This window comes from Streptopelia decaocto, assembly GCF_964273445.1.
Source record: "Streptopelia decaocto genome assembly, chromosome: 1".
NCBI lineage: Eukaryota > Metazoa > Chordata > Aves > Columbiformes > Columbidae > Streptopelia > Streptopelia decaocto.
This window is the reverse complement of record NC_138663.1, coordinates 49,669,550-49,682,842: the sequence shown is the minus strand read 5'-3', so window position 1 is coordinate 49,682,842 and position 13,293 is coordinate 49,669,550. Positions and strand designations below refer to the sequence as shown.

The 13,293-nt window shown below is 36.0% G+C and overlaps 1 protein-coding gene across 1 annotated transcript; it reads right to left on the bottom strand.

Moving 5' to 3' along the window:
• Nucleotides 1–4,978: 4,978 nt before the first annotated feature.
• Nucleotides 4,979–12,890, bottom strand: MGAT4C (MGAT4 family member C; the record flags this gene model as incomplete). Its single annotated transcript, XM_082052254.1, has 3 exons — nucleotides 4,979–6,135; nucleotides 8,009–8,156; nucleotides 12,762–12,890. 3 exons carry the CDS (start codon nucleotides 12,888–12,890, stop codon nucleotides 4,979–4,981), a joined length of 1,434 nt encoding a protein of 477 aa, XP_081908380.1.
• Nucleotides 12,891–13,293: the final 403 nt, after the last annotated feature.

Below are 13,293 nucleotides of genomic sequence, written 5' to 3'. Positions count from 1 at the left end.
ATTCCATAAAGTACAAACAGAGTATATTTGAAATGGCGAATATACAGCCTGAGATTTCCATGGCTGCCAGGCAGGTTTTCCTGAACTGGCAAAAGCAAAACTGATGTTAATAGTAAATAGCAAGAAAGAGAGAAGGCAGTTATTTAACCAGCTGAACAGAGGAAATGAGCATCAGCTTTTGATGTTCAGGTTTACTCATTAAATGTGAAACTCTTACATAAGCCCGGTAAAGGGTTCAACTAGCAATATAACTCTACTTAAAGTACTTTCAAGTTCTACATGGAATTTTAAGAGCCTTTTTACAACTGTCAGGACAAAGTGATATTTTATTTGAGAATTTTTAGTAGGTAGTATGGCAGTTGAAAAATGTCTAGAAATGTGGCTGAAAAATAGCCTAGTATCTGCCCAGATACCGATTCAATGTTATGCCAATTTAATAACAAATTACTACTATGGAAATGTTATTGTAATTAATCTTTTTCTGTACTTAATTTCATTGTTAAGCTATCATGTAATAAATAATGCTTTAGATTCAAAGTAGAGATTCATATTAATTTTAAAGCTGAACAAATTATTTTCATTGAGATTGCAAGATATTATTTATGAAGAAGATACTGAACATCTCTGCCGTAAAAACTGGTGATGCTGATAGGAAATTATCTGTAAAGGGTTATATGTATCATACATTTTAAAATCTAGATTTATATGTATTATATGTAAACATGCAAAAGAAACAAATCTTCTGTATCTCTAATCATCTTGGAAACCACCATTCAGGCAAAACCATCTGCATAAACTCCCATCGTAGTCAGCAGAGAGAAACAGATTGTTAAGGAAGTTTCCTCAGCCTTGGTATGTCAAAGCAGAGACTCTGGCATGTATTCCAGAAATTCCATAGCACAGATCTTCAACAACCACTCTAGGCTGAGATGACTCTGGATGTGCTCCTCTCTCTCTCCATTTACAGCAGAAGCAGCAATCTCACCTTAGCCTGCATGCCTGACTGTGCTGTTAAAGGCCATGAATGCCCAAGTGACACAGAAAGTTATTTGTTGTGATAAAACTAGTAAAAGAGGCAAGAACTTGGAAAATACCATCCAGAGATATCAAAATACATCTGTTTGGAGACTGTTTTCATTTCAACCTTCCAGGATGGCTAAAGCTAAAATGCAGAAGACTAATTTTTGTTTATATATTAAAAAAAAGAATAAAATACAAAATCAATGCTTTCAGTCTTTTATGCTATGTAAGTCAATCCCGTTTCCAAAGAAGGGAGTAGAAATTTCATAGTTTTCATCTCCAAGGACTAAGGAGAGAAGAACAAGGACTAAGCACCTTATTTTTCTTTTTCTGAGAAGCTGATAGAATGGTGAAGACACTTCAATTCATTAGTGTTTGTACATAGAATATGACATCAAAATAACTTAATTTGTTTTCATTATAATACATATGCATTTTCTACCCATGCTCTGCAAAACATTACCCGGTACCATTTGGGGATATGACACTGCTTGAGCTCATGATACGTGATCTGCATCACTACTCATAATTTAATACTTACTGAAATGTAGCCTAACAGAACTGCAAATTTAATATGAGAGTAGTAAGAATTATCATCTCCATCAGAATGTCTCAAATGCTTCACAATGAAAACTGATTGCATCTGCAGTTTTTAAGATGGTTAATCATGTTGGGGTTTTTTTAATAGTTTTCCAAGATGAAATGTTTAAATGTTTTCTAAGTTGTTTTAGTTTGCTGTTTATTTAACTTCTAATAACTCAATAATGAATAAGTTCCGGATTTCCCTTTATAAAAGCAAAACCATTAGTATCTAACACGAGAGAATACTAAACAGAGAGTAAAGCAGAACATCATGTTAGAACATTGATCAAAAAATAACACATTCATATAGCACCCTAGTGAATTATCTTTATCTTAGTACATATAGTAAATATGCTAAAACTGTTTTGCCTGAAAATTACTGTCTTCTGGGTTTGTTTATTCTGCACTAAAGTAAGGACTCAGCTCTTCTATCAAATCACGGTGAGCAGTATTTTACTTCCCAAGGATTCCCTATGTCAGAGCGATTATACTGTGTGAAGAAAGATAGAAGACAAACTGGCTTTTAGTTAAAAACAAAATGGCCCAGGGACATTATAAAATGAGGAATCCCAACCAATGACAGCAGGAACAATACATGTATGTTAGTGATGAACAGATCCATCAGTGTGCAGACCACAGTGTAATATTTTTAGTATTGACATTTCAGTATGAAAATATTGATGTTCAGTCCACAAACTAACCCAAGAAATTCACACCAACAGAACCAACTGTATACATCAATGAACAGAGCTTTGTGGCACTGCTAATCTTTTGCTTCATCAGTAAAAAAAACCCAAAAAACAAAAAAAAAACCCAAAACATTGAGAAATATTACTGAACATATACAAGTCTGATTAAATATTTCACTTTCAGAGGGTAATCACTTTTCTTACCACATGAAGAAAAAAGCGTATCTTCAAATATATCTTTCTGAAATCTCTGTAAAAACAGTTATTGATTTTATGGACTTAAGTTCTGTTTTCAAAATCTGACAGCTTTTTTCATGTGAAGTAGTTGGATAAAATATGCATTCTGTGAAGGAGGAGCTGGAATTCAGACACTAAGGTGAGTGCTCAAAACACTAACCTATAGAAACACATTCTTGCCTCTCCTGGAATAAATGTATTGCCAGCTGCTTTTTTTCCAAATCAACTCCAATTCAACAAGAAGAGTGGTGCATGCCTCTCATTCCCAGCACATGCCACTATCCACTCCCAAGGAAGCTTACTTTGAGGGCATTCACTTGGCATTTATTGCTTTGACTTTCTCTGACTGGTAATGTTCCTGGTTAACCTAGTTATGTTTGTTTTAGCATTAATAGTTAATAATAAAGGAGAGGAAAAAGAGAAGAATGACAGTTCATTTAAAAAAACTGATTTTCACTGATGTCTAATTATCAGCTAATGATTTGATAATTGTGGAAGATCACTGGTACAAAGCAAGTCATTCATAAGTATTTGTAACTGTTTGAGGTTAACATGTATTTTTCATTTTAAAATATTGTGTTGTTTTCCTTTTCAGATTGAAAACTGCTTTTAATCTCTTTTAACAAAGATAGGTATATGAAGACTAGAGATTTAGGTGTGCATTAGGAAAAAAAGAAACAGAGACTTTCTTTGAGAAGAGGATGCTTTTCTGAACTACGTAGAAGCATATATTAGAAGATATATTTTTAAATGTACTTTACCTCTGTATTGGGGGATTTTCCCAACCTGAACCTGATTCATCAGGATTTATGAACCAGGAAGAGCAATTGTATTACTGTTTCCTGTAGATCTTTGAATAATTTACCCTTCTGAAATGTTAGCTTTGGATGTACTGAGAACAGTAGTTAGCTCACTCTTTGTCAGTGCAGGCATTCTTGACATTTAATCCTTGCCTTCCAGATTTAACTAAAACTCATATATGCAATTAGATGATAATCATAGTATTCATGAGACTGACAATACAGTGCTCATCTGCATCATGCTTGATTCTCATTGATTTCTTAGTGTCTACAGAAACAGTCTGGAGAATTTCTTAGAGGAAAACCCCCCCCATAGGTTCTGTTAATCCATATGTATGCATATAGCATAAACCGTATAGCTATACAACCTCCTTGTGTGATGGACTAAAAACTCACAACTGACATTGAAGTCGTGGAGACTTTTCTGCTCATTGGCTGAAGCCAGACAAAATAGGCTTACAGGGAATAACCAGAGGCAGTGGGAAGTTGTCTACAAAACTAACATGATTAGAAATAGAAAACTAATTAAAAAAACTTCAAAAAAATGTAGAAACATATTAATTTTTCATTGAATCAAGATTCTTCATCTTGCATCTGCTCTGTTGGCTAGAGATGATCCAGGAAAAACTGGTGATTACATTGACCTCCAATTGATTAACTCAGTACACTTTGTTTTTATCATACATGTACTGGACATGTAGATTTGGAAGGCATAACAGTCCTTGGAAAGCGTGTTGTAGTATCCAGCTGTGTGTAAATTTCTCACTGGGAGTTTTGCATATCTGGAAGGGATAGAAAATGTTGCAGCTGAGATATGTGAAGACGCCTGTCTAAAGGAACAATGTTGCCCTTGAGGTGCTTGGGTTTGATAGCAACATCTGTACTAGAGCAGAATGCTTGCTTAAAGTGAGGCATTTTTTTTTTTTGAACAAGGAGAGCAAAATGGTCCCCTAAGTAATATAGAAACCAAGTAGTGCTCATTTCAGTGAAAGGACCCATGAAAAAGAACAAAGGATATTTGTTGGCACAGAATAACAGATGCAATTATCTATTTTTTACATAGTTGTCATGTCAGATTTATAATTTTACATACATTCCCTTCTGAAAAGAAGTTGCAGTGATTAGCCACACTATTTTCTTACAGTGCTCAGAATGAAACTGTCAGTTTCAGGACAGATTTCCTTGTCACATCTGTCTTTAAAAGAAACACATCACCAACTATTGTACAAACGCATACTACCATAACATTTTAAATTTATATGTGCATAAGGCTCAAACCAATTCATTTTCACAACGTACTGGTCATAGCTTTAAACCTTTTGGTAATTATTGGATGTGTTGTTTTGTTTTGTTCTGTTTAGTCCAGAAGATCTCTTTTACAGAGAAATTATAATAAAAAAGCAGTTCAAGATCTCAAAGTGAGGTTTGAGAACTTCACATTTCCTATAAAATTCAAAATTTTCAACAAAGAAGTGTTCGTATATTGCCTGGCCAAACTAGTAAAAAATAAATTGCTTTGCTTGATTTGTGATTTCCACAGATTTTCTGTGTCTCTAGTGAAGAGTTGGAAATGTCAGATTTTCTGGGGAATGGCACCAGTTGTGACCCAGGTGATTTTATTCACCCTGTACCATCTCAGGTGGCTTTACTTTATTGATTTGGTGTTTGAGAAGTCCAGACGCTAATGCTCCTAATGATCAGCCATTCTTTTTGGCTTTTGGTAACAAGTATTCTCATGCAGTTAATATCAAATAAAACTTTGTGCTCTAGATTTGTTATTTCAAAATTCCCATTTTTGAATTCCCCTAGTCTCAAGTAAGTAGTACATTGTCTCCCTTTTTTACTTCCTACGATCTTTTCTCCTACTTCCAGGGCCCCATGATGCAAAATGTCATTTTGCCGGTCTTCAGTTCCAGTGACAACTTTAATCTTACTTATTTTAATGGGTTTTTCAAATACAATCCCATAGAAGTCTCCAGTAGAAGGAGCTTTGCCCCAGAAATACTCATCAATGCTGCTGTAAGCCTTGCTTGCCTCATAGTTTTCAAATACATTCATGTTGGTGTGCAAGTTTGCAGGTGGGTTGTCAGGGATATCAAATGATTCCTCTTCAAAATCATCATCCTTTAGCTTGTTTTCGGCTCCTTTGTAGGACGAATAGTATCCCATGTGCTGGAACAGAGATGGCTTAAAACGTATCACTTCTTTTTGAGCTAACAGCCCACGAAAGTGAATGAGCAGCCAATCGCAAGGCATTTCTTGGTAGAACATCAACAAAAAATGGGCCAAGCGTGGGAGGTCATGGGAATGATACAGCTTTCCAATGTACCCAAGTTTGGAGAATTCCAAAGTCACCCAATAGGATCCTTCTCGTGAGGTAATAACTTTCTTAACGGCAGTCAAAAAATTTTTTGAGCAGCGAACGTCATCTTCTAGCATTACATAGTAGTCAGAAAGATTAGCACAAAAGTTGAGAAGGAAAGCATAATCTACATTTTGTTTGGATCGAAACTTCACACGGTCCTCTGGGTCATTGTAATTTCTCTTGAGGCCATCCAGTACAGGATAATACTCTTCAGGGACGTGGATAACTATTAATCTGCCCGCAATTATGTGATGTGCAAATTTCTGTGAAATATCCTGGACCATCCCTTCACACCAGGCTGAATCAAAATCTGCCAGCTGCACTACCACTGCAATTTCTTTGAGTTCCTCATAACTTGACTGCTCGAATATGGACTTAATGGTCTCAAGCAAGTAGTTTCCCTTTTTCCGTTTCACAGAGGATAGCCCAATTGTAAGGTACCCTGTACAAAAAGACAATTCAAACAAAAACTGAATGTCTGACATTAGAAACCATTTTGTCACAAAGCTATCTTCCAGAGCTGTGTTTATATCAAATAAATTTTTTGAATGGTAAAGATTGAGAAATTTGGTATGAGAACTTATTAAGCTGCATGCAACAAAGGACGTTCATTACCTTTTCATGAAAAAAGAATCATGTTGCAAGGAAATAGACACATGGAGGCTATTGCATTAAACATTCACTTGTTAACTGCAAGGAATGACATGTAGTGGATAAAAGCCAAAGCAATGTGCGCATATATGCCAGGTAGAGGAAACCACATAGACAATGATAAGGCTGTAAAATCTGCTAAAAGAAAGGGGATTATGAGATATGATTCACACAATATTTTTAAAGCAAAGAACTATGAAATGCAGCACAAAAACACAGCTAAACTTTCATCATTTTAAGCACTGTACAAGACTAATTACAATTATGCATAACTTTACAGTTTTATGGATGTGGCAAGGATTTTTTTTTTTTCTGTGTGTTCATTTTTAACTGATTTTGTCTAATATTTTCTTGCTAATACTTCTTCTAACCTTCTTTCAGGACTCATTGAGCATTTTACAGGGAAGTCATTCCTGCAAGATGTAATTTAGATATTATTTTGCAGTAGAAAAGAACTTACTTACTACTGCATACCTGTGCTTGTATAAATAATTTGTAATGCTGTTGCATTCTTTTAGAAAGAAATGCATCTTAATTATAAGGGAAGAATTTTCAACTATGCTGTTTTGGAGCCATTGCAATTGCATTTTTACCAGCAGTCCAAATATTTTTTTTTCAGATATTTGCTAATATATCTCTTTTTTCTTTTCTAACTTGTGATGTAAAAAAGTTCAGACTTCATAACTGACAGAGCGCACTCTAGTTGAACCTAGTCCAGCTTTCTTAAAATACTGTGGTTTGTGAAAGACTGCTCTGACAACGTGATTCAGATTTTCCCTCAAGGCTTAAGTCTGTTCAACATGCAGTTGTACAGTGAATTACAACCCCCAGAAGCCATTTATGCTGCCTACAGAACTCCAAATTTCTCAAACCTAATTTGAACAAACTTTACTTTATAGCTTTCTATGAAGATCAACAACTCACAGATGATTTTATTTTACCTTCTCTACTTGGACTTCTGAGCCCTGTTTATCTTGGTCAAATGATTGATTTGGAAGCCAAAGAACACCTGTCTAAAAGCTAGCTATGGCCATATTTCACTTTGAGATGGAAGTCTTGAACTCTGCCTGAAGTCAGGATAACTAGATAGGCTATCTACAGATGTCTGCAAGAAGAATCCTTTCTTACTGTCCCCATAATAGCACAATTCACCTCCCTCATTATGACAGCTAAAGCAACAAGGACATCCATTCACAGCTGCTGGACTGTCAGAACAGGGGACCCAAAGGGAGTATCTGTGCAATTGCAACCATACCTTAGACTGGATTTGCTGGTTGTAGAGAGGCTGATATTACGGTCCCAGAAGGCGGTTACAAAGCACCACCAGCACGTGCCTTGCTCCTGCTTTCTAAATAACCTCCCTCTGGTCTGGGGGGAAATCCACAAAAATATGCTTGCACAGAACATCCAGGGTCTGCCTGCAGGACAACTACAAGTCGGGCGTTTGTTCAGAAGGTAACCAGGTTGTGGGGCAGTCACTGCTAGGGCTGAACTAGCAGCTGTCCAGGAACTGCTGCGCAAAGAGAGATAGCTGTCCCACTAATTCTCTGAGATCATCACTGATTAACTCACCCCCTCTTGCCTAGAAATACCACAGGAACTATATGGATTTCACCTATTTTTAAATTACATCATTTCATAACATTCAGATTACAGTTACTTACTTTTCCTTGGCAAAGGCGTGCCAGCTAGGTAGCGATAGGAAATGTTTATAGATCCTGAGAAATTAGACAAATCTTTAAAAGTGTGAACATAGCGCTCTGAGTTGAGCTGGTGCGTGGCTGTTTCTCTGATTAATTGCTTGTCCCCTTCCTATTAGTGAGAAGACAAAAAGAATAAGAGAGGGAGAGAGACAGAGAGAAACACATTTGTGAATTCTAGCCAGAGAGGAAACATGGAGAGGCAGGTTTCCAAGAATAACATTTCTTGGTGTCAGCTTTCATGAAAGCATGTAGCTGTCACCTCATTTTTTTCAAAACTCATTACTGAATATCATACATTTTTGGCTACAGAAATTCTACCATAACCCTTCAGATTACAATAACAGGAAAAGAAAATATTTTGGGCAAAAGCTCTGGAAAGGTTGCAAACACTAAATTATTGCCAAAATTGCTGCGGTATTCAAAATAGGGATACGAAGACATCAGTCAGCAACAGATGAGAAAATTTTTGTAGATGGACAAGGGGGTGACATTTTTTTGAAAATGTTTTCAATGACTAAAAAAACCCCCACCAAAACTGTTGCAATGGAAAGATGAAACTAGATCCTGGAATCTGGCTCATTTTGCTGTTTTACTGATAGGCTTCAACTTGGGTTTGTGGTAACAATCACATGTGATTGTCCAGACAGCCAAAGCTTTCTCTGGGTGGTGTTTGATGGCATAGAAAAAAAGCATATTTATCAGCATGCCTCCCTTTCCAGCCTCCTTCTCCTGTCTTTTTCTTCCAAAAGGCTTCTTGAGTAAAGTCACACAAGGGAAAGAGTTGCTTCATCAGAAAAGCCCTATCCATAAGCTCTGTTTGGTCTCAGGGAAACCTTATTCCTCAGGTCTTAAGAAATGGGAAAATATCTAATGGGTTGTAGTGTCATGAAACTGAATTTAAAGGTAGGAATGCTTATTTAATTTACACTGCTTGATTGTAATCTGATGACAGGACAGTGTATGAATGAGTTAATTTCTTCTGATATATACAGTATGTTAACACTTCCTGATCTGTCATTAAATGGGAGCACTGTGAAGCAACAGTACTGCAGCTAACAAGAACAACCACAGAAACAGTAAACAGTTTTCATATTTAATGGCATCAATATTCAAAAACGTGTCAAAGATGTATTTTATAGCAAAAACAAATATTTATGTAAACCAAGCCCAGGTTCATTTCAAGTTCATTATTATTATTTCATAGAACTATTTCTGAGCTTAGCAAGGGTCTTTGGTGGACAGCTGGGGGCATCTACCTGCACTGTTACTCTCTCTTGGTCTGCAATGTCTCTCCAGTAATTTCTTTCTAGTGCTGTTATGCTACTTTGCATTTGCTCGTAAGTTATGAAAGGAAGGTTTGTGTTGATCAGATTCCAGATTAAAATGTAACCCAGTGGGCTAGGAAGAGAATGCTCCAAAACTTTAGGAGATTTTCTTGAAAGCTCTTGAATGGAACAAAAAAACTGAGCTGGTTCAAAAACTTTCCTTTTTTTAAACCAAGCCTTTCTTTAATGTGAAAACATAATGTGTCATTGGTTACAGAAAAGCTTCATAAGAAGCTTTTGGAATGGAAAGCCATTTTGCTGAAACATGAAAAGTTTAAAAATGTTTAGAAATAGTGTCAGGACAAAATGTTTTGATTTTAACAAGCAAAACATTTGAACTCACCACAACATTGTTCCTTTCCTTTTCTCCTTAAGAAATGTCTTCTGTGGCTAAACTATTATTATTATTATTATTATTATTATTATTATTATTATCATCATCATCATCATCATCATCATCATTATCATTATCATTATTATTGATAATATTAATAATATTAATATTGTTTTTATTTATTTTAATATGTTTTTATTCCTTTGTTAAATGAAAAGCAAAACTGTAGCATGTATTTTTCCACAAATCTGAATTCTGGTTCTTCTACTTCTGACTACTATGCAGAGATCAGTAAAGCTGAAGAGCCTGATTAGCTCTGTTTAGCTGTCTTCTCTATTTTTTTCTGTGATGGCTCTGGCTTTTCTTTGTTAACCAACCTCTAATATACAGTCCAATGTTTTCTGGAAATTTCCTGTGGGTGCCATGGGAAGAAGTGCCAGAAGTTCTCCAATCTTTACAGACATATTCTGGGCTGCTGAGGTTGTTCTGTCAGCTATAAAACAATAGTGCTATTGTTTTCATAACGCCCCAAACAATGATTAATATTCATAGAAATGTTCAGAAGGCATGTTTCACTACAACTCAGAATATGTATAGAAAATCACTGCATATGTTGTGATATCTGGTTATTTTAATTCAGTATGTCTTAAAAATACTTGATCAGATGTGGTTCACATGCTGCAGATGAAGCACCTCAAACTACTCTGCTGACACACTTGCATCAGCGCTGTATATTTCTTATCAAACATTCTTAAGCAATTTTCCCAGACTGGTTCTTACTTTCCATTTCCACTGCAAACACTCTGCAGAAAACAGTGAAGGGATTCTTCAGACATGTAAGTCTCTGAGCTAAAAGGAAAAGTTCTCCTCTCCCTTCTTAAGATTTGCCACAAGGAATCTCACTTTGATATTCTAACGTCCCAGAAAAAAACAGTGATCTCATCTTAGATCTGGTGAAAGAGACGCCAGCCTCACGTCCCAGTCTCAACCACTGCCTGAGACTGAGAAGATAAACTCAGGGTCAGTTGTCTCCCTCCATCAGCTGCCTTCAGGAGATACTCCAGCAGGAGACTTGCTACAACTGGACAGTCAGAAGGCCTTTGATGCTCAGAAGACTTTGAGATTCCCATTCCCTGAGGCAAACTGGTTAGCCTGCTGTCCTTGAAAGTTATCCTCAGGTGTATTTCTCCTTACCCCCAACACTGAAACTGCTAATCTTTTTACCTCAGCAAACACACCAGACAAGTTAACAGAGCTGGCAGACATGGTCAGGAAAGTTGAAAATAAAAATAGATAAATATATAAACTAAAAAGTCAACAGCCTAACACATTTGAAAAACGCTTGATGAACCATAAAGGTATCAAGAGATCTGGGAGAACTGTCAGGAGACTTGCCAAGAGACTTGGCTAGGAGCTACATGAATGCAAACATGCCAGAACTGTGACGAGAGAAGCAGTGAAAGAGAGTGAATTTTTTAAAAAGGAGGAAAAAAGAGCAAATTAAGAATAAGACATGGAGCCATCTGGGGAGCTGGCAAATAGGATGGGAAAAGATTTCAGAAACAAACGAAGAGGAACACCATTAGCAGTGATAATAAAAGCACTTTCAGAAACATCTGGAGGACACTGAAGCAATTAGTGAACGGAGAAGAAGCATCAGGGAAAATATCACTGTAAAAAAAAATAATGTGATAAGCCAGGTCCAGTCTGATCACAACCAAGAAATTATGAATAAATAAAACATAGTGCAAAAACTTAGTGCAAGTACTGTTAGAGAAAGCAATATGTCTATAATAGAGTAATATGCTAGATGTATGGGTTATCGTTTCAATAGTTTAAAAACTGCTAGCATAGTTTTAGTAATATAAATATTTACAATATTGTTATAAATAAAAAGTAAAATATTTTAAATTAAAATCAGTACCAAGTTATCTATGATTCCAATAAATTAATGTAAGGATTTTGCTATTTGTGTATTGCAGTTTTTTCATACTGTGATGTTTCTTTTCAGATCCTAATGAGATTGGACTTCACCTTTCAGAATACTGGAAAGCCCATACTGTCTCAGATCAATGAACCGGACAAAGGGTGGCACAGAGGATCAGAAAGTCACTCAGTAGTTCCAGTTCAAGAACGAGGACTGTCTAATCATATCACAATGTTACATATCTGGTTTAGTCATTTTACTATTTGCAAGCTCCAGTTATTAAGCTACCATATTCTTTTACTGGGCCCAGCCCAACATCGAAAGAACTGGTAATTGAATCCGTGAATGAGGTCTTCAGGACTTACTTGGCATTCAGGACTGAGACACCCATAGGTTACATTTAAATTGTAGAGTTATGTTACATTAGCAGTAGTTTACTCGTTGAAATTCCTAACAAATTTTTTCCATAAATCTTTTTTTCACAATCACAAACCTACACTAGGTATCATTTATGTCTAATTGTTGGTGCTGTAGCACTGAACCTGCCAGACTCAATTCTGAGGCACAGAAAATGAGAAAAAACACAAAATAAAAGCACTGAAAAGAAATTGTTTATGCAAGAAGCTTAAAATGTATTGAAATAACGTAATTTCTCTTCTATAATGGTATTTCTGTAATATTGTTTAATACCATGTTCACAGAAGAGATCTGCAGTGTGGACTGTAAAAGGAGGTCCTAGCTCGCATGACTGTTTCACATCTAGGCAATTTTCAATGTTAAAATTGAGGCAATGCCAGAAGTATTGAAAATATAGAGGATGTTTTGACTCCAAGGAAGATACCTGATAGAGATATCTCATGTTTTGCTATGTTCATTATCTCCCATACCTCAAATAAACAATGGCACATTTACTTCTGTGAAAAGCAGCACTAGGGTCTTACTGACACACCCTGTGTACAGTGTCTATTGATAAGATGGCTTCATCATAAAGGACACATTTTGAGGATACTTCACTGTTAATGATACACTAATAGGAGAAATTGCAGGAATTATGAAACTTTACTGCTTCACTAGGGATATGTCCTGTTCTGTTGTTCCAGGATCATTGCTTCCATCTAAGAAACTTACCAAAACATAACCATCTTCAATGTACAAGTTCATGAACAGCAAGCAAATGACAAGGACTCCTAAGAATGACACTGCTGATCGTTTCCGCAAGCATCTCATTTTATCAAAATATTTCAAGCTGTGTCTCATGTGAAGGAAGGCATATAGCAGTGTCACCTGTGAAAGAAAACCACAATATTACAAGAACTCCTTATCTGATAAACATGATAGCAACACAACTTACCTTCAGGTGTATCAAATTACTTCAGACATGCATAGACTATATCCTTTAAGGTGGAATTAATTTCATTTAATCATTGTCATCTTCAAATTTAATACACAATCTTAACTATAATATAGATTCCTTTTTTTTTTTTTTCTTTTGTCAGAAAAGAAAAAAAAGCACATTTTGTCCTACTCATTTTAGCCTGGAATTATGGTGTCACTGTGGCAGGAGTGCATCAGTAGTTTAGTTTCCCATGTATGGCTGTCAGATCCCAACTTGATGGTAAGGGATGACTTTGTGCATTGTTCCCCTGTGAACTCATGTCTC